This window comes from Pseudorca crassidens, chromosome 4 (assembly GCF_039906515.1).
Source record: "Pseudorca crassidens isolate mPseCra1 chromosome 4, mPseCra1.hap1, whole genome shotgun sequence".
Lineage (NCBI taxonomy): Eukaryota > Metazoa > Chordata > Mammalia > Artiodactyla > Delphinidae > Pseudorca > Pseudorca crassidens.
The window spans coordinates 43637774-43663834 of NC_090299.1; the positions used below are offsets into that span (position 1 = coordinate 43637774).

The 26061-nt window shown below is 44.1% G+C and overlaps 1 protein-coding gene across 10 annotated transcripts in view; it reads right to left on the reverse strand.

The window, feature by feature from the left end:
* Positions 1 to 4404: 4404 nt before the first annotated feature.
* LDB2 (LIM domain binding 2) overlaps positions 4405 to 26061 on the reverse strand; it is a 380224-nt gene continuing 358567 nt past the window's right edge. For 2 of the 10 annotated variants that reach the window (XM_067735582.1, XM_067735587.1), the window contains exons 6-8: positions 14609 to 14732; positions 11398 to 11549; positions 4405 to 5762 (exon numbers count right to left, since the gene is read on the reverse strand). In XM_067735582.1, coding sequence (XP_067591683.1) covers positions 5532 to 5762; positions 11398 to 11549; positions 14609 to 14732 — 507 coding nt within the window. In that variant the 3' untranslated portion in view covers positions 4405 to 5531. The other 8 variants (XM_067735590.1, XM_067735588.1, XM_067735589.1 and 5 more) reach the window with 8 other exon arrangements.

Below are 26061 nucleotides of genomic sequence, written 5' to 3' on the forward strand. Positions count from 1 at the left end.
TAAAATCATGGTTTTAAAGAATAGTTAACGAAGTGGCTCACTACAATATTATAAGAAAAGGGCGGGATATGTAATGATCTAGTCTGTATATTACCAATATTGTAATGTGTATGAGCCAAGAAGAAAAAACCAGAAGGATTTGTATCAGAATATCAGCAATGGTTACATCAGTGTAGGGGGATTACTTTATTTTTTTCTTGTCCCCATTTGTTCAAATGATCTATAATGAACATGTAGTGCTTAACAATCAGAAAAAAATAGCCTAGCAATTTTTTTATGGAAGATGGAGGGGGTATCCCATTATAAAATGAATTTCCCAAGGGTGCTGCCAAACCTGCTTTAGGGAAATAATTGAACTTGTTGGCCTTGTTCTCACTGTGCCCCACCCCATGTAGTACCACTGTGGGTTGTGTTATTCTATTGCATTAAATGCTCACCTCAAGGTTAAAGAGAAATGGAGAGAGAAAGAATTTCCCAAAGGGATTGGGCCACTTATTTATAAATCCCTTGTCAGATGTCCTCGAGATTTCAGGGCCCTAAAAGGGGGCCCCCCTGTTTTGTTCCGTTACCACGTAAGTGGCAAGGCTTGATCTCTGGTAAACTCTTTGTCACACCCTGAAATACACAGTGAATGGCAGAAAGGTGGTTGCCAGGACCCCTCTCCCATGCCAGAGAACACCTCCAAACACCCCACCGACGGACTGTGCACCTGACAGTAAGTCTAATAAAGTGGGTCAGAGTCGAGGTGACATGATGCTGTCATTTGTGAGCTCTGTGACCTTGGGCAAACTTTTTAACTGCTCTACGTTCCATTTGCAAAATGGGGGAAAATAACCTTACCTCACCCACAGAGATATTGCAAAGATTCAATGAGATCATGCTTGTCCCATTCCTAACCTAACCGACAGAAGGTAACCACTACTGTAGCTCCTATAAACCAGTGTGGTTTGGTGAAAGGAGTATAGGCTTTGACCCTGACACCCAAGTTCAAAGCCCACCTCACCACTTAGGAGCTGTGTGATAAACAAGGTCAATTAACCTGTCTGAGCATCAGTCTTCCTATCTGTAAAATGGGTCTCTAATGCCAACTTCCAAATGCGGCCTTAAGGAGTAGAGAGTATGGTGTAATGGATAGAGCAGCCGCCAACAGAAGCCAGGCAGGTAGAGTGAGTGAGTAAAATGGTGTGGAGAAGACGAGCTGGAGTGTCTAAGCAGGGTAGCTATGACCTGGTGCCAGCCAACGGTTACCATCCAGGGATTCAGAAGTCTGAGTCTATGGTTGTTAGATCCGATTTGTTGAGAGAAGCAAGAAATTTTAACTTTTATAGAAAATTCATCAGTTTTTAAATGTTGGCAAATGATTAGAAGGTTTTCAGGCACCTTTGTGCAGGCTGCCAGTGGTAGATTGGATTTTCAGTTGTTTACTCATACCCGCCACCATTGCGGTCTACAAGCGGTAAAGTGTATTTCCCCACCCCACTTACGTTGGATTGTCCTTGCGACTTGCTTTGGCCAATGGATGCAGCGTGAGCAGACTCTGCGAAGAGAAGAGCATGCCCTGGGGATCCACGGTCCTAGAAAGGGACCTGAGGGGCAGACCGGAAGTAGAGTTGCCCCAGGTGACCCACAGTCCCATGAGTGAGAAAAATAAAAGGCTTGTGGTCAAAGCCTGCTGAGCTTGGGAGATTACTGCAAAGCAAAACCTAACTTACGTACCCTTGGATTCTCAGTGTGAGACCACCCAGGCAAAGCACCTAGCAAGCGCCTGGCACACAGTGTGTATTTAATAGATGGTTGCCCTTAGGATTATTCTGGGCCTGACAAATCTCATGGGGTTTCTTAATAGAAGTTAGGCTTAAGCCAGTGTTGTGTAAAATGTTTGTTTTGTGCTTACTTGACCTCCGAAAAACTTGAACAAACTCATCTCTGCTACCTCTTACCTTCTTACGTACCTCCAGGGATAAATGTCACTTTACGTTGTGGCGTAGAATTACGGACTGTTTGAAATGTAATGGAAAAATGCATGGTAAGCAGTGGTTCCATGATTCTAGCTTGGGAGTTTTTAACTCTATCTATTCCACCAACATGTATGCTAGAGTTTAGATATTGAAGATTCAGATGGAGATGATTACACTGCTCAGACCTAGAAATGTCTAGTGGGACAGTGAAGGGTGTTTAACAACAAAAACAAAAATCTGTAAGGAAAGGACCAAGAAGGGAGCAAGCAGCAAGCGCTCTTGGACCTCAGAGGGGACAACAGACCCTGACCGGAGTTGGGGAGGCATCTCTGGGGACCTGAGAATCAGACTGGGCCCATAAGAATGAATAGCTTTGGTTATGTAAGAAGGTGGGGGATGGCATTCTAAGAGAGAAAAACATACACAAAGACACGTGTGACCTGAGCACTTCGTGTATCCAGGAAAATGAGAGGAGTCTAGGTAGACGGTGAATCAGGTTCAAGTGGGAAGTGGCTAAAGGTACAAAGTAAGGTAAGCAAGGAACAGGTTGTGAACTGTGTTGGATGCTGTAGATGTTTTCAAACGTGGCCCCCATCAGTTTCTCCCCTCCTTGGAGGCACCTGCTACACCTGCTACTTAGCCATCAAGGAGTGGAGTCTGTGCCTCCAGCCCTCGGATCTGGGCTGCCTTGATGGACAGCACAGAGGAGTGATGGTATTTCAGCTCTAGGCACTGGCGTTTTATGTTTCTCCTCTCCGGGGAGGCTGGCTCTCGGAACCCAACCATCATTCTATGAAAGCCTCATGGAGAGGCTGCAGGGGAAGGCACTCCAGTCAACAGTCCTACCCAAGCTCCTATCTAATAGCCAGCAATGTGAGTGCACCATCTTGAGTGTCCAGCCCAGCCTAAGCTCTGATGACTCCAGCCCCATCCAGCATCTGTGCCTCTAAGTGCAGACCACCTGGTACAGACCAGTGAGCTCTCAGAAGGGTAACTGATAATAGTAAATTGTCTCTTTAGTCTCTGAATTTGGGGTTGATTGGCTATGGAGTAATACATAACGGGAACAGATGTCAAATTGTCCTAGGCATCATCTGTAATGATTGCATACTGCTGACTTTAAAGAATTGATAAAAGAAAACCTAAAACGGTCAGGTGGGGTGGGGGACAAACTGGCCGTTCTCTTAGCAGTACACTAGCGGGGAAGCAATAAAGGAGCCATTCTCCTCTATTTCTTTTGGCTCTATTGCTACTGTACTGCACATTTTCCTCCAAATGCTAATGTTCTAGGGAAGCAATGTGATGTTCTAGAAAGAACCCAGGCTTTGTAGTCAAGGGAGATGCAGAATCCAATTCTAACTGTGTCACCCATGAGCTCTGAGATGGGACAAGTCACTTAATGAAGCTGACTGTTGCTGCCCTGCCCAGAAGCCCTTCCTGAGACCAGTCCACCCATGCAAAGATTCTAGGACTGTTGCATTCTAGTTGGCCTCTTTTCTGCAGAACAGCCCTTGGTTGATGGGTGCCGTATTTCTGTAAAGGTTACCACTTCCTACACACCCTGGGGATGGCCCCAGCCGATGACTGACCGGTATAGGTGCACAGAAGTCTGGCGGCTCAGCCCAGGAGGGGATAACTGTGCTCAAAGCCTTCCCCTGCACCAAGCACCAGTCTGACGCTTTCCTAGGCTCTTTCCCTTTCCCTATCCTACCCCCTCCACTCCCTTAAAGATTTCTTTACTGAAGAACTCTCCCTCAATAAATCCGTGCCCGGGATCCTGGTCTCTGGGAATCTCGACCTAAGGCACACACTCTCCCTTAGCTTCTCTTTTTCAAGCCCCCCTTTCCCAGAACTGGCTGAGATGATACATTACTATGGCCTGGCGCTTCGTACACACAGTTAATACTAACAGATTTCCTCTCTCGTCTTCCTCGTGGATACAAAGCAGCAAAATGTGATGAGAGTTCTTTAAACAAAAAGTCCTCACGTGAATTCTCCGTATCTCTGTATTGCAAATCTTTTAGAAAAACAGGCAAACCGAGGAACTGATTTTTAAAAATGGGGAGATTAAGGCTTACTTGGCGGAGTTGGGAGGATTAGCCGAAATAATGTCTGTGGACCTTAAATAGACATGTTTGGTACAGAATAAGCACTCAGTGAGTGGAAGCCGCTGCCCTTGCATTTGGCCAGCCCCAGGAAGCCAGGCCAACCCTTCCTTTCCCATCCTTGTGTCCTCAGCCAGCACAGCGCCTGACGCGTGGAAGGCACCCCTGTGTCTGCCCAAGTAAACTGCAGTGAGCGGGGAAAGAAACCATACCTTAGAAAGATGGTGCAGTTTTCACAATTCCATTCCGTCTGGAGCTTGGGCCGTAAATCCAAGCTCCATACTTCTCATCATCGTGGGCAGATTTCTCTGCCGGGCTCACAAACACCCAGACTCACTTGCTTTGGTCGTTAACAGTTTATTATTGGCACACGTATCAGTAAAGCATACATAAAATACAGCTGTTTTATAACACACGGAGCCACTGTGTCTTTACATGTATAGAGGAACATATTAATATGCAAATGGAAAAATTAGTTCTTTTATAAAGTTTCACATAAATACACTGGAATTGCTCCCAAAGAAAAGTCCCCATGAAAGAACTAGGTTAGGGCTTTACAAAATATTATACAGGAAATATACTATGAAAAGAAACAACAGTCAACTCAGATACAACAACAAAAAAAAACACAAAAGAGTTTCAGATTTATTAAACTGCCCACAAAATTAATGGATTACATGGCTTGAAAATATTTGGATCAACAGAAATTTTACAAACTCATACATTCTCAGGGGGCCAAGTGCCTTTCTTTACATCAAAATCTGCCTTGGTGTCTTTGATTACAAAAAGACGTTTCTTGTTTCAGCACTCGGGCTCGATTGAATCAACTCAGGCTCGAGGACAAATTGACATTAGCTCGGCCATAAATTACCCTGCTGGGCCCTCTTAGCTGTTACCCAATGAAAGAAAAGGTGAAGGGGAAAAAAAGATAAAGGTACATTTAAATTACTTTCCAAAAGTGGATTTTTTTTCTTTTCTTTTTTTACTGAAACAAGAAACTCTCAGATGCAAGTCAAAAAGCAGAAAATATTTTACAATATTAAAAAGTCTATCTGTAGTTGGGTTCGGCATAGAATGAGATCCTGAGCACTGAGGGTTTATTGACAATATGGCCTTGTTGGATGGTTGGGTGGGGCGGGGGGCGGGGCGGGGGGGGGAATGAAATTAACAAATGTGGTTAAAACCGAGCCAGGAGAAGCGCTAGCGTTTGCTCTTACTTTAATTACGATCAGTGCCAGTATCTGTGTTACCTGTGAAGGCCTCCAGGGAGGGGTCATGGAAGTTTACTGGGAATGATCCTCTCAATTAAAACAAAGAAAGAGAGAAACTCAGATCACTGTGGTTTAGAAATCGGTGTTTGCATGGAAAAGTTTTAATGTCTCCTCCTTCCTCTCCTGTGAGTAAGGATCTGAAATAGTGAGTGTAACCCATGGTGGCTACTGACAGTGGATTCTGGAGCTGGTCAATCTTACTGGGAAGCTTGGGGTGGGGGGTTTTCTGATTTGGTCTCTTGAGTGGCGGGAGGTTTACTGTTCCATGGGCTGCTGTTCCCCAGGGCGGGTGAACTGGTGAAGTCTTCCTCGTCGTCCATGCCGTTGGCCGCATCATACTGCGTGTTTTCTAATCTAGTGATTAGCCTTTCGTCCTCGTCCCCAAACTCACCTCCCATCAGAGTTGGCTCTCCTACCACCATCACATCCTGTGAACAGCAGCTGACATTATTACAGGGAAACCTTGGGAGAGAGAAGCTCAGCTTAAAACACTAGTGGGAGGCGCTGGGGGATCTAGGACAGACACACTCGTGTCCTGTACACCGGGGTCAAGTCTCAATGTCGGGGGGCCAAGACGCATATTGGATTTTTCTACAGGAAATAAACATCGCCTCCTGATGTGTAACAACCACGCGAGTTTATGTCCTTAGTGCGCAGCCTGACACCGGAGAACGAGCAATGCTAGCAATCTGCAGAAATAAAAAAATGGATTTTTCAAAATTAAAAAAATCCACGCTTTTCAACTTGCCGACACTGGGGACTCTTAAGAGGGCTGTGGAACCTTCTGCTGGGTGCTTTGCAAGACCTCCAAAGATCACCACTTTTATTTAGGGCCTCTGGATGGCTTTGGAAACTAGCAGCCAACACGGGGAGGATGCAGTTCTGCAACAGTCATGCAACTCATTCCAAACGGCATTTTCTCTGTCCCAAGGACGGTATACATTTTAATTGAAGACAGATCTCTCTTTTCTCTACTCAGCCAGGCCCTTTTATGCAGCCGATATCCTTGACATTCTGCTACTTAATTATGGTAATTAATTTAGGTAAAGTTTTCGATAAAAACAATGTTCACACTGATTTGACAATTTGCATAGCTAATTAAGTCATTAGCAAAAACCTGCTGATTGCCAACAAGCCCTGAATTTACCATCTGTTATTCCATGGTGCCTGTCACCTATCCCCACACAGGCAACCCCACCACCAATCTGGGCAGTAAAGAGAGCCAGTCTGTCCAGCTGGCGCCGTAAAAGGAAGTTGAAGAGCACTAATTGTAATTACAATGATGAAGCCAGTAGTCATCAGAAATGGAAGCATGCAAGAAGAATCTATCTAATCACTCCTTTAAGTACAAATTGTCCTTCCATGCAAACAAGGAAGCCACCTACTGTAGCCGGGAGCTCTGCGGAGGCCACCGCTGCAGAAGCACGGGGACAGGGGAGAAGGACGCATACACAGGGCACAGCTCTGGCCTCTCTGTCCCAAGGGGACCCTATGGGGTTGATGGGTGACATGGGCATGGGACAGGACACCTGTCAGGTGGGTCCTGCTGGGCGGGCTCTGAGCAATATTCTACTTAAGAGTGCCCGACTGCCATCAGCCTCCACTGAGGCTGGAAAATCAGGGCTGGCCATATGCTTTTGGGGACGTAGGTATGCATTTTCTGATAGGGAGGCTAATTTGCCTTGACAGCTGGGTAGACATTCTTTTCACTGGGGCAAGAGAGGCTTTCCTGGAGCAGTATATTAGTGGAATACTGCCTGTGGTCAGGAGAGGGTCCAGCGGCCCCGCCAGGGTCCTTCTAGAATTTTGAAGGTGCCAGTTGAACAAATCCCTTAGTGACCACCTGATTTGTTTTGGAATGGAAAACCTTGTTTGTTTGATTGATCGATTCTCCTCGAATTAGAGGGGAGATAATCAATAGGTTTCACACTGTGTTTTCAGACTAATCACTCTTGTGAACTGGTAACAGTGATGTTAAAGAGAAATGCCCCAGATGAAGCAAATGCCTAAACTATGACCTGGGAAGACTCAGCAGTCGAGGTACTGGCAGGATATTCAGTTGTGTGTTTCCAAGAATGTACTTATGATGCCACGAAGAGCCAGACATGACACTGACATGTAAGAGACTCGTGAGGACTCTTAAAGTGAGATACAAAATAGACACAGACTCCGAGTGGCAAGAATGCTGACAGGATTTTAAATGGAATGTGGCCTCCACCTGACCCACTGGGGTGTTGGGGATAAAAAAGTGTTACTTCGTTGTGGGCAATTAGGAGACCGCGCTTTACGATCAGGAACAAAGGCAGGCGGGAAGACCAGGTTAAGATGGGGTGGAGGACGACATGAGGGTTAATTCCACCAAATGACCTGTGTGTAGCACATTTTGCAGGGCTGGGGAAACACATGCATGACGTGTCACGGGGCAGGAGAAGAATGTTAGAAGCGACACGTGGGTCTGCATTAGTACTGTGAGTCCAAGGTCATCGAGAGAGGCTGGGAGAATGGGAGGTTAAACATAATTTGGAAACAGAAGAAGCCAATTTAAGCGTGATATTAGCAGAGACGTTCTCAACACGTCAGATGCCTTCACTGTATCAGAAAATAACAGTCATTCCAGAAAAGTACTATGAAAATAGTGATTTACATCACTTCAAATGGGGCTTATACGGGCTCGTAATATGTTCGGTATATCTTTGTTCCAGGAACGGCTGGAAAAGGTGCCCAGGCATGGGTATCCTAAATTTCAGAGAGATGCCACATTTGCCTTACTGATTATAAAACGTATCCTTAGCCAGATGCATAATCATGCGTGTGCGTGTGTGTGTGTGCACGCATGTGTGCATGCGTGAGTGATTAATAGATGGCAAGTTACAAAAGAGATGCGTGCTAAGGACTTCCTATGCACGTAGATACCTGAGGCCACTTACATAGTTACGAACACCACTCTACCTGGCTCTTCTAAATCTCTAGGCGAGGACAGGGGTTCTCGGCTCAGCAGGGCTTGCTTTGTTACCCTCACACAAAATGAGTGGAGACGTAACATACATTCTGGGCTCCCTCTGGCTAGGGATGTTGCCACCGTTTTCCCCACACACCCCACATCTTTAAAAGTCCCCCCCCAACATTCAACATTGGTAGTGAGAGATGCATTTCCTTCCCGTCCCTGCTGTCTCGTGTGTCCCACAGGAGGCGATATTGGTCCATCTGAGAGTAACCCATATGGTCTCGACTCCCCAGGAAGCAGACCTCCGCTCCTCGCCAGGGGCCTGGAGGTGCCACCAGCTCTTGCCCGTGTCACATCTTCTCACTAATCCCCCGTGCAAGGACCACCAACCTCTGAGGAGGACTGGAAGTGACTCCTTTCAGGGCCCCTCAATGCTTCTCCTTAAATTGGCCAGAAGGGGTCACTGCTGTTGAATGACACAGGTCTCCATCCCTCCCAGGGTTGAGGCTGCAGTTCGGGATCGCTCCTAGCCCCTGCTCATGGAGTGAGAAGCAGAATCCAAGGATTAAACCCTAACCCTCGCCAGACACACACATTGCTGCCGTGGCAGCTGTGCGGACCACAGCCGTGGTCGTGGTAGCACACCCGATCTGTACATGCCTTCGGACAAGGCAGCTAAGGCCTGCAGGTTGCATTTCTATTTAAACAGGAAAGGGGTGCTGGTCATTCAGGAGACAGGGTTAAATAATGTGGTCTCTACAAGTCACCCAGTGCTTATACGTTTGACGTCCATTCAGTTGGAGGACATACAGAAATTTACACATTTTCTTAACCCGGATGACTTCCCTGTTTCTCTCAGCCATCTCTAAGTTTTACTTAATGAAAACATCCTTGTTTGCAAGGCGGGGATAGTGCTGAAATTCTACTCGCACTTTCTAACGGCGCCTTGTTCTTGTCCAAAGGGTCTAGACTGATTAAAAACCCTCTTGACACAGGTATCTTCCACCAAAATGCAATTGCAGGTTGGGAGGACAAGAGCATAATGGAATAGAAAAAGTTAGGTGCTCTTTAAAAAAAATGGAAATGATTCCGACTAGGCCAGGTATGTCAAAATACATGGATGTGTATGCTGCTATTCTATACCCATGGCAGACATCACTAATGGATGGCCCACCAGACCCAGTCCAGGCTCAGAATCTTTCTCAATATTGTACCCTGTGAGCTGAAACCAGGAGTCTGAGCTGGCAGGAGAGAGGAAACCTCTTTATCACTTTATTAGACAGTGCGCTCTTCAATGACAGAGCTTGGGTGGGTCTTTTTTTGGATTTTTTTTTTTTTAAATCTTGCTATTACCAACACCTGGGATAGTGTGGGGCACATAGTAGGAGCTCAGAAAACACTTGTTGAACCAATCTGAATTCTTGCAGCCTTTAAGTAGCTATGTCAAATTTCCAGAAATCTCTGGAATGTACTTTCATTTGTTCGTGGAAACTAACAAACGTTAGTTTCTAAAACTCCAGAATTAGATGAATAAATGGGCTGCTTGTGTGCCCTTTTGGGGTTGATTTATTTACGCCTGGCCATTTTTTTCTATGCATTTTCCCATTTAACCAGGAGTGGGTATAACTTACTGGCACCTTAATAAAAAGACTCTGTTTTTCTCCTTTGATTTTTTTTTTTTTTCCTGACTCTTCTGGGGTGAAAACTCAGTTCAAAAAACAGAGGTAACTCTGGTATTTTTTAAGAACTACAATCCCTAGCAGTCTTAAAATGAACATGGGACCTATCCCACAGGCTGGCCACTTTCTCATGACCTTTTCTTTCTAATGCAACAGGGATGACAACCGTGTCCTCTGCCTGTGGAGGACAGGAGGAGAGGTCAGGTAATTCTCAGGTATTGATGGGGTTGGCTTTAGCCAGAGAACTGACCAATGGAAAATGGGAGAGAGTGGGTGGGGGACAGATTTGAAAGACACAGTTAGAAGTAAGTGGAGAATCCCCTGGAAATGAAGGTCCGCTCTCACGTGGAGAGAGATGGTGCAGGATCAGAAGCACAGGGTGAGGCCCACAGACCAAGAGAGGGAAAAGAGTGAGAAAGAGGGAAAAGGTAAAATTGCATCGCTTGAGAGAAGTTACAAGAAAGGGCGCATTTTTGAAGACATAGTATCTAGAGGTACCTATGAAGCACCATGAAAATCCCAGGATTTGAAGGATAGTCAAAAGCCTGGTGAGGGTGATGTGACAAGGGCAGCGGAGAAGGAAACCCCACAAGTCATCGTGGTGGGGAGAAGGGGCAAGAAATGCTTAAAGACATGTGAGAATTTAAAAGTGGTAAGTGGTCTAGTACTGGGATGAGGAAGTCAGAGTCAGGAAGGAATCAGGCAGAAGGGAGCAAATCGAGGAAGAAAACATGGGAGGTGAAGAAAGTTCCCGCCCAGTTTACCCTCTGTGGGGACGCCCTCAGCTGTCAGTTTTGGAGTTCAAAGAAGCCCCCTTCTGAGTGGCCCATTTCCTTTGTCAAGACCCAGAAATGAAAGAAAGGGGTCAAGAGGTCGAGAGAGTTGAGACCAAACCAGGGGCTGAGCCTCCCCCTAAGCTAATGATATGGGAAAGCGAAATCCACTGAGCTGCATTTGTAGTGGCCTTGAGTTAATTACCTGAGTCTTAAAATAAGAGGGGATGCCCATGTCTGGGGGGGTTCGGGGGGCAGTCGAAGGACAATCTGGAGCCTTACTGCCAGGAGCTAGTTTCCAGGGGAGCACAGGGTCCCGGTGATGGAGCTGAGAGTCCCTTATATGCCACCAGCACCCTGCTAAGTGATATTTTAATTAAACCTTAAGTGACATATCTCCTGTCTACGACTCTGAAGGCTTTTTCATTCCGGTCCCACTGCAGCACAGACTCTCCATATTCCTTTCTAAGTCCCAGTGTGTCGTGGAAGGTTTCCAGGACAGAGCTCCTCCCCCTCTCCCACCCCGTGTCCCTGCCTTCCCCTCCCCCGCCCCCCACCCGGCCCAGAAGGTCATTGCAGCTCAAAGAGACTTTGCCGTAGGGCCCCTGGACTCGGGGAGATGACAGGCAAAGGCAGGATTTCAGCCTAAAAGGAAAGCGAGACTTACAGGTACCTGACTGGACAGACTCAGGTTGGCGGCTGGCGCCTTCTTCTTGCTGCCGGTGCTGTTGGCAGTGTTCCCAGCGCCGCTGTTGGAGGTGCTGCTGGTGGAATTTTTTCTTTTTCTCCGTTTCGTTGTCGGTTGCCTTGTGGGCTCTGCTGCAACATGAAACATGGAAGGAGGGTCAGTGCCAGGGTGACCACCAGAATACGGGCCCTCCAGGGAAGCCATTTTTTGTAAGTTCAAAAGAGTAGGACTGTTGATATTTTTTCCACTTCTTTTAACTTGATGAAACCTAAAAAAGAAAGCTGCTGATTTATTTGTAGCACACAATGACTGAAACTCTTTTCTTTAGTATCTTGATAAAGTGATTTGTATTTAATTGTTCTTCCTGATGTCATCTACTGTGTGTCTAGAAGCTCTTAATATGTCTTAGGGTGAGTTACACCACTACTATAGTTTGAACTTAAAATATTATTAACATTATGAATTTGGGGCAAAAAAATTTTTTGCGGTCTACCCTCTTTTTATAACAAAAGGAGGGCTCTGGGACTCCTAGGGAACCTCCAGGGGTTGAGAGAAGTATGAGCCGAGCTCAATTAAGTGAACCGGTGAGTTACAGCAGCACCTACTGGCGAAGTCTCATATTGCAGCCCAGCTCTATCATACGCTGAAATGTTGAAAAATTGGCCAAAAAATTTGTGTGGGTTTTTCCTGTAACATCTTACGGAAAAACCCGAACGAACTTTTGGGCCAACCCGATACAAAGAAGAGGAAGTGTCCATCCCATCAGCCATTGATGTGGAACTTAGGGATTCCCAAGCTCAGTAGAAATACCCATGCTTTGGATCCTGGTGTCTAAAAGATGCAACTAATTTCAAAATTCCTGGGGAAAAAAATGTCTTAGTATGCTACAGCCAACATATGAATGAAGAGAAGCTAGACCTTTTCCAGAAAGGTCTGTTTAGAAATAGAAAAAAAATATTTTGGACCTGAAGGATGAGGCAACATCTTAATAGAAGTATAGGGACTCATGGAAATGTGTAGTGAAAAGAATATTATTTATTTATTATGTATTATGAGCATGACTCAATATTTTCATATTTTTAATGTTTTCTATGTCATTATTTTACATTCACAGCAACTCTGTTAACTAGGTACTATTATAATCTTTGCTTTGAGAATGAAAAATCTTCAGAAACCTGTTCCAGGCAGTTACTAAATGAATTGGAAATGGCATGTAAGAGCATCCTTTTTGCTAACCCTATTCTAGATCCAACTCTGATGGAGAGAAGGTAAGCCAGGACCATACTGGAACTAAGTGAGGTAACCCTGGAGCATTTTCTTGAGGCATCTATACTGCTTCTGATGGACAATGGGGAAGAGCTCCTTGAAGGTCATTTCAAAGACCACTTAGTCCATCATGTTATCTCTCACTTTTGATGAAGTAGGAGATTATGTTTCTATTTATATAACATATTTTCCTTCATAAATATTTTATCTCTAATGTTTAAAGAGTTTCATCAAAGGGCCTAACATCCCTATCCGTAGAGAGTTATGGGTGCTTATTCTGAAGGTTATGGAAACAGGAAACAGAATTGTTCCAGCTCATGGGGCTGGAGGAGACTTGAGAGGTACATTCTAAAGTAAAGCAAACACTCAGCTTTCCCTGACAGGCATCTTCTTCCTTTGACTTGAATTGAAATCGGCTGCTTTTAAAAAAAAATTCGTAGTTTTTCATGGAATTTTGGGGAAATACACCTAAATGGTAGGCTCTGGATCACTCCCACTGGCAGTAGGTAGCTGTGGTAATAGAGTCCCGAACTGAAGACATAAAAACTTACTGTGACATAGGGCCCTCCACTGACTAGCTTCAGCTAACTTTGGCAAGTTACTTCTTTAAATCTCAGGCCTATTATATCGAATGGGAATAGCAAGAAATACCTCATAAGGTTGTTGTGAGGATTCAGTAAGAGAATGGAAGGTCTGAGAGGGCTGTGGTTTGTGACTATTTTCATGTAGTGTTATACCCACAGTGGCCAGAGCAGTGCCTGGCACCTAGTAGGGGCTCAATAAATACTTGTTGAGTTAATGACTGAATTAATGAATAATATATGAATTATATGTGCACATGTTGTGAAATAGGTGTTCAAAGCATTTAGTGAGCGAAACTTTTTCCTTTGAAGCCTTATTGGTACTGAAAGAAAATAAGGCCAATTTACGCACATTTAACACATTTGAAAAATAATGTTCTAAATGTCTACAATTCCTGTAAGATGGGGATGCAGCTATTCTACGTAAAATAATGCTCATTTTTCTCAGCCTTCTAAGTATGTACTTGGTTACATCTGCTATATTCATTTTACATAAAACCCCTGGCCAATTACCAGCGGAAGGTGACCATTATATTTTGTGATTCAGAAGGCTATGTGCCTCGTGTTAATAGTTACTCCTTATAAAAATAATTTTTAGCGAATGGATACGTTGTGCTTTTATGATCAGTGAGGCTCGACACATGCCTGGGAGTGAAAACGTACTAGATAGAAGGACAATTAATGATGACTGGAAGCAGTAATTTCAGAACCGCAGCAGGAGACTATAGTATCTAAACTACATTCTAGGGAAGTGAGAGAAATGGAGTCTTTTATGTATTCCTTTCATGATCAGAGAACCCTTTGATATTATATACCTTAAAAAAATAGAGCAAAAATATTTATTTATTTCCTTCCTCCCTTCCTCCTTTCCTTCTTTCCTTCTCTCCTCTATTCCCTCCTATTCTTCCTTTCTTCTTCCTCCCTCCTTCCCTTTCTTTTCATAATTTCTACCATTCTTCAAAGAACAAACAAAATCACAGTAAGCCATGAGCAGCTACCAGTCTTGTCCAGTGGAACAACCACTGGACTGGAAAACAGGAAACCTGGGTTCCGATTTCGGCTTTGTCAATATTTTCTTGGTAACGTTAAATAAATCAATTTCCTCCTGTGAGTTTCAGGTCCTAATCTAGCAAGTGATGAGACTGTAGAGGATGGTCACTACATCTAAGAAGGATGTTTGCCCTTCACAAAGTCAGTGTCTTTGGGTCCAATATCACGGTCAGGATATCCCTTATAAACTACTTTGCTGATACATTTATGATCACTTCCTTTTCACACGCCTTCATCCCCAGAAGAAGCCTCAGAAAAAGCATGTAGATGGAGAGTGAAGAACGAAGCCGTACCTGGCGGCGCCACCATCCGCTGCCACTTCTGAAACAAGCAGGTCTTCAGGCAGTCTCGTGGACTGAGGTTGTAAGTTTTATGTCTGGACATCAGTTCCTGCATTGGCTCCAGTATTACACACAACTGCAAGGAGTTCAAAGACATCGGTGTTTTACTACTTGATAACATTATTTGCAATAGATAATTTTAACAGCTGGAATCCAAAAGAAAGTTTAAAGGTACTTCACCCCCAACCCCGGGTTTTGATTTTCTCTGTATAAGTTTGGAGGAAAAGAAATATTACCAACACTTGATAAGGCCCACTTAATTTACCATCATTTATAATATCATATTATAGCTGAGTGTGGTTTATACACACACACACACACACATCCCCACACATTCTGTACTGACTGTTGCGTGAATATATGTGGTTCTATTCTGAATTGAAATGATTCTCTCTGGTTAAAGAAAAAAGCTCTCTTCCATGGAGCGCAGCGTGCTCTGATTTCCACTCTGTTCTCTGCTGTAGTTCCTGTTTGTATAACCACACACTGTGAGTTACAATGCTAGTTTATGTAGATTATGTGGCAGTGAAAGCCGTCCTTTAAACTTTGGAGAAGAAAGTGGCAACTACAGGTATGTTTTTGATCCTAATTCTTATAAAGGGCCATGATGAACACTATTTTATTTTTATTCATATACTCATTTGTATTTTACACAAGATGAGAATGTCAGTAACATATGCTGACTTTCATTCAGTGTGGGAGCTTTTTCTGTGGTTCTGCACACGGTTGCCCTTCTTCTCTCCCTTAGTTAGATCTTTCAGCTTTACTTTGGTCCAAGACTTCTGATGACAAAGATTAATGAATGAAATAAGAAGGTAAATTCAGTTAGGATTGCCTTGGACTTTTCTGAATTCTTTCTCATTTGGAAGCTTTTCAGAATGCTGCTGCATCGAAAGGGCAAAGACCAAGACTAGGAACAATGCATCCATTGCTGTTTCAGTTACAGCTATACTAACATTGGCAATGCACCTTCCCATGTGGAAAAAGGTCATTTTATTATGAAAGGCAGATGTGCAATCCCCATGTTCATGGGGCCATCGTTTTTACTACTCCCTTCCCTTCTGCCATTTCTCACCTGAGTATTTCCCTAGAGTCCACATTCCTTATTGTCCACTGGTTCTCTCTACCTGGAATTCTTTGCTCTCCCTCTTCCCAGCTAATGCCCACTCAGCCTTGAAGGCAAAGTTCCTTCCTCTGTTAGGCCTTTCCCCCCTGGCTCTGCACCTCTCCCTGTGCGGGCTGAGTTGGATGACTCTACAGCTCTCCCAGAGCACACAGCCCTTTCTGCTCTACAAACTTACTCATTTACTTTTTGTAACCATCGGCTTCCAAGTCTCTTTTCCACTCAACTTTGAACTCTTTGAATGCTGAGACTATGCCTTTTATCTCTGTGTTCCTAGATTTGGCTCAAATGAATGGATGCATTTAAGGAGTGATTCTTAGAAAGACTGGAGGACCTTTCTATGCCAATGTTCCTCAAAGTCTAAGGAACACTTCCGTCAGAATCAGAAGAGTTGATTATTAAAAATGCAGACTTCCAGACTCTGCCCTTTCTGTTTCACTGAGTCTGGAGGTGGGGTCCTGAATCTGTATTTTAAAAAAGCATTCTCCTATCTAATTCTGATAAATATTACCCAAAATTGAGATCCACTGCAATGCATATGCTGGGCTTTAGAAGAGACAAATATAGAAGCAAGACATGCACAAATCCCCAGGGGTTTCCAGCTCAAATTCCCCTCTCTTCGTACCCCCCCACCTCACTTTTCCACGCCCTTCCTCTCTTCTCAAGCCTAGGCATGATAATCAAAATTGCCTTCATCTAGAAAAATTTCTCAGCCCTTTTTACCTATCAATGATCTAAACTTTGCCAGAACCACAAACCCCATTTAAGGGCCAACTGTAATCTCCTTCCATTTGCAGTTTCTTTGGAAGAAGAGACTAAGATTTCAAAGCCTGAACAACACAGGTGCAATCTGAGCCAGAGAGACAAAGCTACTGGACCCTAGTGTATCAGGCTGTAAAGTAATGAGATCTGGGTTAGTTATGATGCATCTTCAATCTTGTCTATCTTCTTGTTTACTTTGGAGTCCTTTTTGAAACCTAAAATGTTAATAAGGAAAACCCTGTGAAAGAGGGAGGGTTACTATGCAATTAAGTCCATATTCCAAGACTGCAAGTGTGTATTCCTCTACTAACAACTCCACACTGGAAATCAAAGTATGTGCAAATTACAGACAACCTCAAGTCTTCCCCTGTCACTCATACCAAATGGAGTGAAGGATTCCACAATCATCTCTACACATAGAGATAAGACTGGATTATCCACCAAAGAAGAACCACTGCTAGCTTCAGACAGGGTCAGAAGATGTTTGCATCTATTATTAAGCTAGGGCAGTAAGAAAAGCTTTCAGAGAAATTCTAAAGACTGGGAAAACTTTTTCTTTTAACTAAAAATGTTATAAAGGTTTTAAAGCCATTTCCTTTTTGTCCATTCCCATTCTTGAGCAATTGACTTACAGTGGCTATAAAATACATGGATGGAGTGGAACAAACATGGACTTAGAAATCAAGAGACCTAGGTCTAGATTTTGAGTCTCTCACCAGATGCATACCCTTGGATGAGCCACTTAGTAATGCTGGGTCTCAGTTTCACCTGTAAAACGATACCCATCTTGTATATTGTTTGGGAAATTTGAGATAATACGTCTTGACACATAAGTTCAACAAACAGATATTATGATTACGTATTAGCAAGCACAGCCCAGATTGCAAAACAAACCACATTTCTATGACTTTAAATCAACAAGCATTTATTGAGTTTTCTCCTAAGTGTCAGGCCTATTTGGACCTAGAAAGGATTATCAGCATTTCACATACTAGGAAGTAGGAGAGTTGCGTTTATTGTGAGAACTCACGAGCTCATTTTCTCTTTCTTTTTTCCCCAGGTGCCTTTCCTCTTGGGGTTTTGGGCAACACTTTTTACAGGTGCTAATCCTCAGGATTTATCCCTTCCCCTTTCATGTAAAAATATCTTCCCGTTGCTGTAACCCACCCCAAAGGAATTTGCATCTCTGAATGCTAATCAGGAATCCCCAAAGTCATTTTTCTTCCAGTGGAGGGGTACTGGGCTGGAGAGACATCCCGCCCCTTATTCATGTATGCAAATGAGCCTCCAGCTCTGGCACAGAGATGGTGCCTTTGCTAGGCTGCGTGCTGTAGGTGGCAGAACTAACTCAGACAAGAGCCTGCCTTCTCCCGTAGCAAGCCAGTGCATCTTGGCAACAGCAAAGGCCTGGGGCCTTATGAAAGGAGACCAGGAAAGTTCGGGGGGTAGGTTCCCTCAGTCACTAGCCAAATCCTTCTGGAGCCAGGATTCCTGCTCTCCCTGAGGTCTCAGACCCCCTTGAGAATCTGGTGAAGGCTATGCAGGCTGTCTTCCAAATTTTATACAAAATATCTGGAGGTTTATGAACCCTCTTACACTCCCATCCATTGATTCCAGGTAAAGAGTCCCCTGTTTGTAATATATATGATCCAGGCTACAATATAGATGCCTTTGCCCCCGCCCTACACACACACACACACACACACACACACACCCCTCACTCCAACCTCAAAGGCATATTAATGGAACTGAGCATAATAGCACAGCGTCCTTTGATTTTTAAAGAACGATTTTATCTGTAAAGTTGTGTCTGCTACAAAGTTCCCAGTGGACCAGTCCCTTTGCCTGAAAAGAAAGGCCTCAGACAGTGACATCTGCAACACTGCAGCATCATGAGTGAATTTGGTCTACACCTGCGGGGGGTGTTGGAGGTGTGAAAAGATTTCGATCTAAAATAGAACCGGAGGATAGGAAACAGAGACTCCCAACCTGCCCTCAGAGGAAGGGAACTTAAGAAGTGAGAGACTGATTTCCCGTAAGTACTTGATTTAGAGATGATGGAAACTTACTTCCGGACCAGTGAACAGCTGCCATGAATCCGTCCCCATCCTCCAGCCAATGAACTTGCTGCTGGGACTCTGGCTGGACCTCCCTGTCTTTGCACTCCTTGTCCATAAATACAGCCCATCCCTAATCCTCAAGGGACTCACTGGGGCTGGCTCACAGCATGTTTCCTTAATTGCAGTTCCTCCGCTCTTCCTGAATAAATTCAACTTCTGGTCATTTGAGCTTGCCTCAGTTTACCTCTTTATTTGGGTTGCCTGAAGATACCAGGAAGAATCCCAGGGCACTGTGCAAGGTGGCAGGAGCCAGCAAGGCCTGAGACCTCTTTTTGAATAGGAAGCTCCTGCCAGGTCCACTTAGAATCGCAAAGAAAACCACTGCCCATTGCCCATCCTGGCAAAGCTCTGAGGATGCCTTTGGGTAGATTTAGTGAGAGTTTTAGGCCAGGCTTGCTCTCCTTATGCTTCCGACTTCATTTTCTGGGATTCTGGCCCAGCACTGACACTTTGGTATGAAACCAAAACCTATAACCACAATGGTGACTTGCTGAATGAGTGAATGAATGGGTGGATGGATGGATGAATGATTTAACAGATATCTTGGCCAGATTTATAGCAAGGAGTCATTTGCTAGTAGCAGACAAATTGGGCATTGTCCTCTGGGCTTAGAAGTGATGAATTTGTCCATGTGATAAATAACTGATTGCCTCCTCTGTGGAGAATGCTTTGTACATGTGCACATGTATATACCCAATTACCACATGTCCTGGCTGGGCAGGGACATCTTAGCTCCGTCCCAGGACTTCTGTCTTTGTTCATAGTAACAAAGAACCTGGTAGATCCAGACAGTATGCTATTTTGTTTTGTTTTCATCTGACAGTTCTCCTGGAGAAATTTGATTCTCCTTAGCTGCACACCCACACCTTTTCTTTTCGCTCATCTCCTGGCCTGAACCCAGGACTGGGTGATGCCTATCAGAGTTGGCTTTGGCCTAAAAAGCTGATGCCTTGGGGTTGGCATTTGGCTAACTCCTAAAGCTGGGTCCTGACCTCCAACATTTAATTCAGTCTTTTCCAGATCATGGATGACATACTCTGAGCTTGAACCACTGACCTACTCTTTGCATATAGGTCTGTCCAGGGTTACTGTGTCCATAGCAGCTCATGTTCTTGCCTTGAACATCTTCCCTCTTTCTCAGTCATCTTAGCCGGATATTGGCAAGCTACAGCCAGTGGGCTAAACACGGCCATGCTTATGTATTGTCCAGAGCTCCTATTGTGTTACAATGCCACAGTTGGATAAGTATGACAGAGTCTATATGACCCACAGACTCCCAAAATATTACTATCTGGCCATTCACAGAAAGGTTGCTGACCTCTGTCCTAAACCAATGCTACTCAAAGGAGGCCGTCTGCAAACTATTTGTTATGTGTCCTTGACCGGATAAGAGCTTGAGTTAGAGTATAATTCAGTTCATTGCCTCTTTCATTAAGAAAGTCTTGTGTCAAAAAATAACTCAGATGAACTAAACAATGTGTTCAACAAGGTAGTTGCTTTACATTCCAAAGCAATCTCCTTATTTTGGTGTGGATCACTAAGTGATCCACAGTCTGGCGCTGGTCTGCAAACCATATTTGAGTCATAATAGTATGACCATTAAGGTCCTCCATGGTCCAACTCAGATCTCACATCTGTCTCTGACCATCCCCAACCACAAAGGACTCTTACTTCTGTAGCACTTATTACTAACCTACGTACATCCCGGAGTTAATATTTGCATTGGGAATTTTTCTTTCTTGGGGACTTGTTTCATCTCCTTATCTATAGCAAGCCTTATTTTACTCTTCTCTCTCTCTTATTTAACACGGTATTAGGCATACTCAAATATTTGTTGAGTCATAACTTAATGATCGCTGTGGAGTATCTAAACTATGTTTGTCCCTGGAGTATGCAACTGACGTATATCATTAACCCTCACCACCTCCTGGTCCACTTTTAACAGGTGGGAAATCTCAGACTCAAAGCCAGTAAGTCACACAGAGCTGATATTAAAGAGTGTGACTGTTATAATGTAAAGGTTATACAACCATCTGAAGGGCAGAAAAGAGGTTCCCAGTCAAGTTTGCCTGACTTCAACCCTGTGCTCCTAACTCCTTACTGCTCTGTTGTCTAACTCTCTGAATATGAATGGCCTAAATCTCTGCTAAGATAACAAGTTGCAAGGCTCTCCCTGTCTCTTATATTGTTCCTTGCACATGGTATTGTGCAAGGAACAATATACACAGAGAGGTGTATCTATGCACAGAGAGGTGGGTGATACAGAGGGGTGCAGGCTTTGGAGCCAGATTCATCTGGATCCAAACCCAATGGCTAGTCTGCCATTTACTAGCTGTGTGTTCTTGGCCAAGAATTTCAGCCTTGGGACTTCCCTGGTGGCACAGTGGTTAAGAATCCGCCTGCCAATGCAGGGGACACAGGTCCGAGCCCTGGTCCAGGAAGATCCCACATGCCACAGAGCCACTAAGCCTGTGTGCCACAACTACTGAGCCTGTGCTCTGGAGCCCGCAAGCCACAACTACTGATCCCATGTGCCTAGAGCCCGTGCTCTGCAACAAGAGAAGCCACCACAGTGAGAAGCCTGTGCACCGCAATGAAGAGTAGCCCCTGCTCGTCGCACCTAGAGAAAGCCCACGTGCAGCACCAAGACCCAATGCAGCCAAAAATATAAATAAATAAATACATACATTTATTTTTTAAAAAAGAATTTCAGCCTTTCTGAATCTCAGTTTCCTCATCTGTAAAATGGAGATACTGATATTTATCTCTGAAGGTTTGAAACAATATCTGTGAATCCTTAATGCAATGCCTGGACCAAGGTCAGTGCTCAAAAGATGGAAGTTGGTATAATGATAAATACTGGTTGCACCAGGGGTGCAGTTTCCCTGAGCCAACACAGCAATGTGTGATGTGATTGGTTAGCTACTCCAGGAAGTTAATCACTTGGTCTCCTTGAGACTTAGGGCGTCTAAATGCTCTAAGGGATGGTCATCAGGACAATGGTCCAAGGCATTTTAGTAGCTAATGTCTCTGATAATGATCCATTTTTAGAATTCAGGGATAAATACAAAATGTTCACATCCATAAACCAGAGTCCTTTCTCTTTTCTTTTTCCCCCAGTAACCTACCCTTCTGGCTAACTCTGAATTAGAAAGGTATCAGAGGATGGGCATGATTATAAACCAGCTCTTATCTAAGGGTGAAGGAGTCTCTCTTAATTAAGAAACACATCACAAAAAGAGATCTTATATTAAAACAATAGAAAAATATAACGTACGGAATCTAAAAGGAAAACAAAACAAAACAAGCAGGTAATTCCCCCAGAAACAGATAAGAATGAATAACAGGCATCCACGTGAGTAAAACCCACTCTGCCTCCGAGGGTGAAAAACAGGAGAGGGAAGGAAATGCTTTCCCTGAGAAGCTGTGCAATTCCAAAGCATCAGATTATGATTTGGGTTTATTTCCTGATAGGATTAAAGGTAGATTGATTGTCCAATTCAAAACATCCTCTTTTTTATCTGAAGATTCAACCAGGGGAGACTTTGCCTTTTCTCAATTGTTTTGCAAATTGATTACTCAGGGAAGTTATCACATCCAACCCTGGAGATTGGCAGCTCTCTCCAGGCTCCAGGAGAGGAGGGGGTATAGTGACAACCACTCAGGACTTGGAGGGACCATCCCCTTCCAGAGCAAGCAGTCATGCATGCGCGTTGCAATATCTATGCCTTGATCTCAATTTTGAGGCTGCAAGGAAGGACGCCTATGTGTGGTCACGGAGGCCGCTGGCTGCTTTTCTGACCCACCCTCAGGAGAGAAGCGTTGGGCGATTTTCCTGAGCTACAGAGCCAAGCTCACGGCTGTTTTCGGCAGCACCAGCCAGGCCCACGAAGAGATGGTTCCAGGCTTCCAATGCTCATTCTCTTTCCTTCGGACCCATGGACTTAATCTCTCTGCCATGTCATTTGGTACGGGCACCCCTTCCACAGTGCTCTGGTCATTTGCCTTCCTACCCTTAGACCCACCCCCTCCTCCCAGCTCTGTACTGCAGGGGAGAGACCCCTGCACACTATTTCCCAGCTTTTTTTGCCAACTGGCCTTGGGTGAGCTTTGGCCAGTTGGAGGCACCAGGAAAGACTGGAGGAAAGTGGGTTGAGTTATTTGGCTAGGGTTGCCGTAACAAAGTATCACAAACTGGGTGGCTTAAAACAACAGAAACTCATTTCTTCTCAGTTCTGGAGGCTAGAAGTCTGAAATCGAGGTGCTGGCAGGGCTGTGCTCCCTCTGAAGGCTCTAGGGAAGAAGACTTCCTTGCCTCTCCCAACCTCTGTTGGCCCTGGAGTTCCTTGGTGTTCCTTGGCTTGTGGCTGCATGGCTCCAACCTCTGCTTCCGTCTTCTCATGGTCTTTTCCCCCATGTCTCTGCGTCCTCTCCTCTTCTTACAAGGACATTAGTCATTGGATTTCCAAATAAATTCACATCCTCAGGTTGCAAATAAACATGGATTTTTGAGGGACACCACTCACGGTACCACATGGGCAAAGAAATAAGTAAGGGTACTTCTTGTCCTTTCTGTGGCTCAGATGGCCTCTCCAGCAGCTGTCACCAAGGCCCACTATGGTGCCAGCTTCTATCAGGAGGCCTGACAGTAACACCTCTTATGTAGGGGACTTACTGTATCTAAAAGGTGTGTGGAGGCATCTTGTGTAGGGGTTAAGCATGCAAACTAGCCTCTGGTTTGAATGGCAGCTACTTAGTAGATGAGTGACCTTGGGTGAGTTACTTAAGCTCTTGGTGTTTGAGTTTCTCCATCTGCAAAGTCAGGATAACAATGCTACCTAGCTAATTACATTGTTAGGAGAAACAAGAAAATCCGCTTAAAGTATGTACCTAGGTTCTAACATACGGAAATTGCTCTATACATGATTATTATGATGGGGGGATAATCAGTCTGGGGAGGGGGCAGGTGCTTCTTGGAAGACATTTGGAAATTTGTCAGGACATACCTATTAAAATTTCATGGATGTTCCCTGCCCAATGCACATATATGCACAGCTTAATTATTAGATTTTGGTGATACAATGGTTGTTTAAAATGTTCAGTCATTTTTTTTTCTACTCAAAAAAATTTTTTAACGTCTTTATTGGAGTATAATTGATTTACATTGTTGTGTTAGTTGCTGCTGTGTAACAAAGTGAATCAGCTATACGTATACATTTATCCCCATATCTCCTCCCTCTTGCATCTCCCTCCCACCCTCCCTATCCCACCCCTCTAGGTGGTCACAAAGCACCAAGGTGATCTCCCTGTGCTATGCGGCTGCTTCCTACTAGCTATCTATTTTACATTTGGTAGTGTATATATGTCCATGCCACTCTCTCACTTCATCCCAGCTTACCCTTCCCCCTCCCCGTGTCCTCAGTCCACTCTCTACGTCTGCGTCTTTATTCCTGTCCTGCCCCTACATTCTTCAGAACCATTTTCTTTTTAGATTCCATAGATATGTGTTAGTGTACAGTATTTGTTTTTCTCTTAGATGCTGGAAAAAGGAAATCAAAGTGTAGGAAAGTATAGTAGAAAAAATTAAAATTATGCATTTGTCATATAAAATTAAGTCAAGCATGATAAAAATGGTAAATAAAGAAAAAAATGTTCAGTCAACATGTCTTTCCTGTAAATAACTTGATTTTATCACTGAGCCATTGCCACAAGTATCCTATTCATGTGTTCTACCAGTGTCTCTAAATTCTAGGGCATAGTAGCTGGAAAGTTTCCAAAGGAAAAAGGAAACATCTGCCTGGAAATATCCCACAATCATTAACAAATATCTAAGGAGTTCTGTCTGTTCCTAGAGGGCTATGAGCAAATTTCAGGTAAATTTAAAAAATTCTTGTTGAGCAGTTGTTATGCCCTCAGATGAGTCCGACACTGAAAATGAAGGTCAGTGGCTCAGAATGACTCTAAGTGCCTCTTTATTGTCTGCCAATGTATTAGATAGGGTTCTCCAGACAAATAGAACCAATAGGATGGACGTATGTATGTATCTTAAGGAACCAGATCATGTGATTGCAGTGGTTAGCGAGTCTGAAATCCAGAGTTTCCATAGCTGGAATCCCAGGCAGGAGTTAATGCGTCAGTTTTGAGACAGAATTCCCTCTTCTCCAGGAAATCTCAGTTTTGTTATTAAGACCTTCAACTGATTGGATGAAGCTCAGCCCAACAGTACTCTATTTTACTTAAAGTCAGCTGAGGGCTAGACGATAACCAAGGAAAAACCAAATGCAAAATATCTTTACAGCAAAACCTTTGATTAGCCTTTGACTAAATAACTGGTACTATAGATGCTATGAACTGAAAAGTGACAACCCCACCACCAAATTCCTACATTGAAGCCCTAGCCCCCAGTGTGACTATACTTGGATATAGAGCTTTAGGAGGTCATTAAGGTTAAATGAGGTCATAAGGGTGGGGTCCTAATCTGATAGATTGGTGGCCTTGTAAGAAGAAGAAGAGATCTCAGAGATCTCTCTCTCTCTCTCTCCACATGCACACACTGAGGAAAGGCCATGTGAGAATATAGCAAGTGGGCAGTAATCTGCAAGCCAGGAAAAGCACTCTCGCCAGAAAGGGAACCCTGCCAGACCTTGATCTTGGACTTTCCAGCTTCTAGGACTGTAAGAAAGTAGATTTCTGTTGTTTAAACTACACAGTCTACAGTATTTTGTTAAAGCAGCCTGACTGCCTTAGGTCTGCCTTAAGCCACTGAGAACTATCATAGTTCATGACACTGTAAAGAACTGGAGACCTAGGCTGTGTCCTATTATTTTATTTTTAAAAATATTGCCAAGCATCAACCAATGAGTCTAATGTTTGTGGGTTGAATGACCCCTTGAATCCATGAATATGATCGAATGGAAAACAAAAACAAATAGGCGATCAGACATCAGAAAATGGGTCAGATCTTGCTTCATCCACTTTGTAATTACAGTAACTTGGGTAGCAGGGTTGCAATGGTGAAATGGCAGACACAACCTCCCTCCCTTGAAGCTTCCTGTCCAGATGGGAGACAGATGATAAACAAGAATTCCAAATGGGCTGGATATTGTAAAGGAGAGGGGCAAGCGATGTCAGGAAACATTGCCAGGAGGAACCGATATTTAAGTTGAGAGCTAAAGAGATGACTTAGAAATCAGCCAAGTGAAAGAGAAGACAGCCAGGACGAAGGTTAGGGTGGACATCTCGGGTAGAGGGAATACATGTGTGAATGCAAGAGAGAACACAGAATTAGAAACCGCAAAATGATGGGATTAGCGTTGACTTGTGTGAGCTACAGCAGAGAGGCAGGCAGTGGTCAGACTCATCAAGGCCTCAGGTTCTGCCCCACAGGAGCCGAGAGGTGC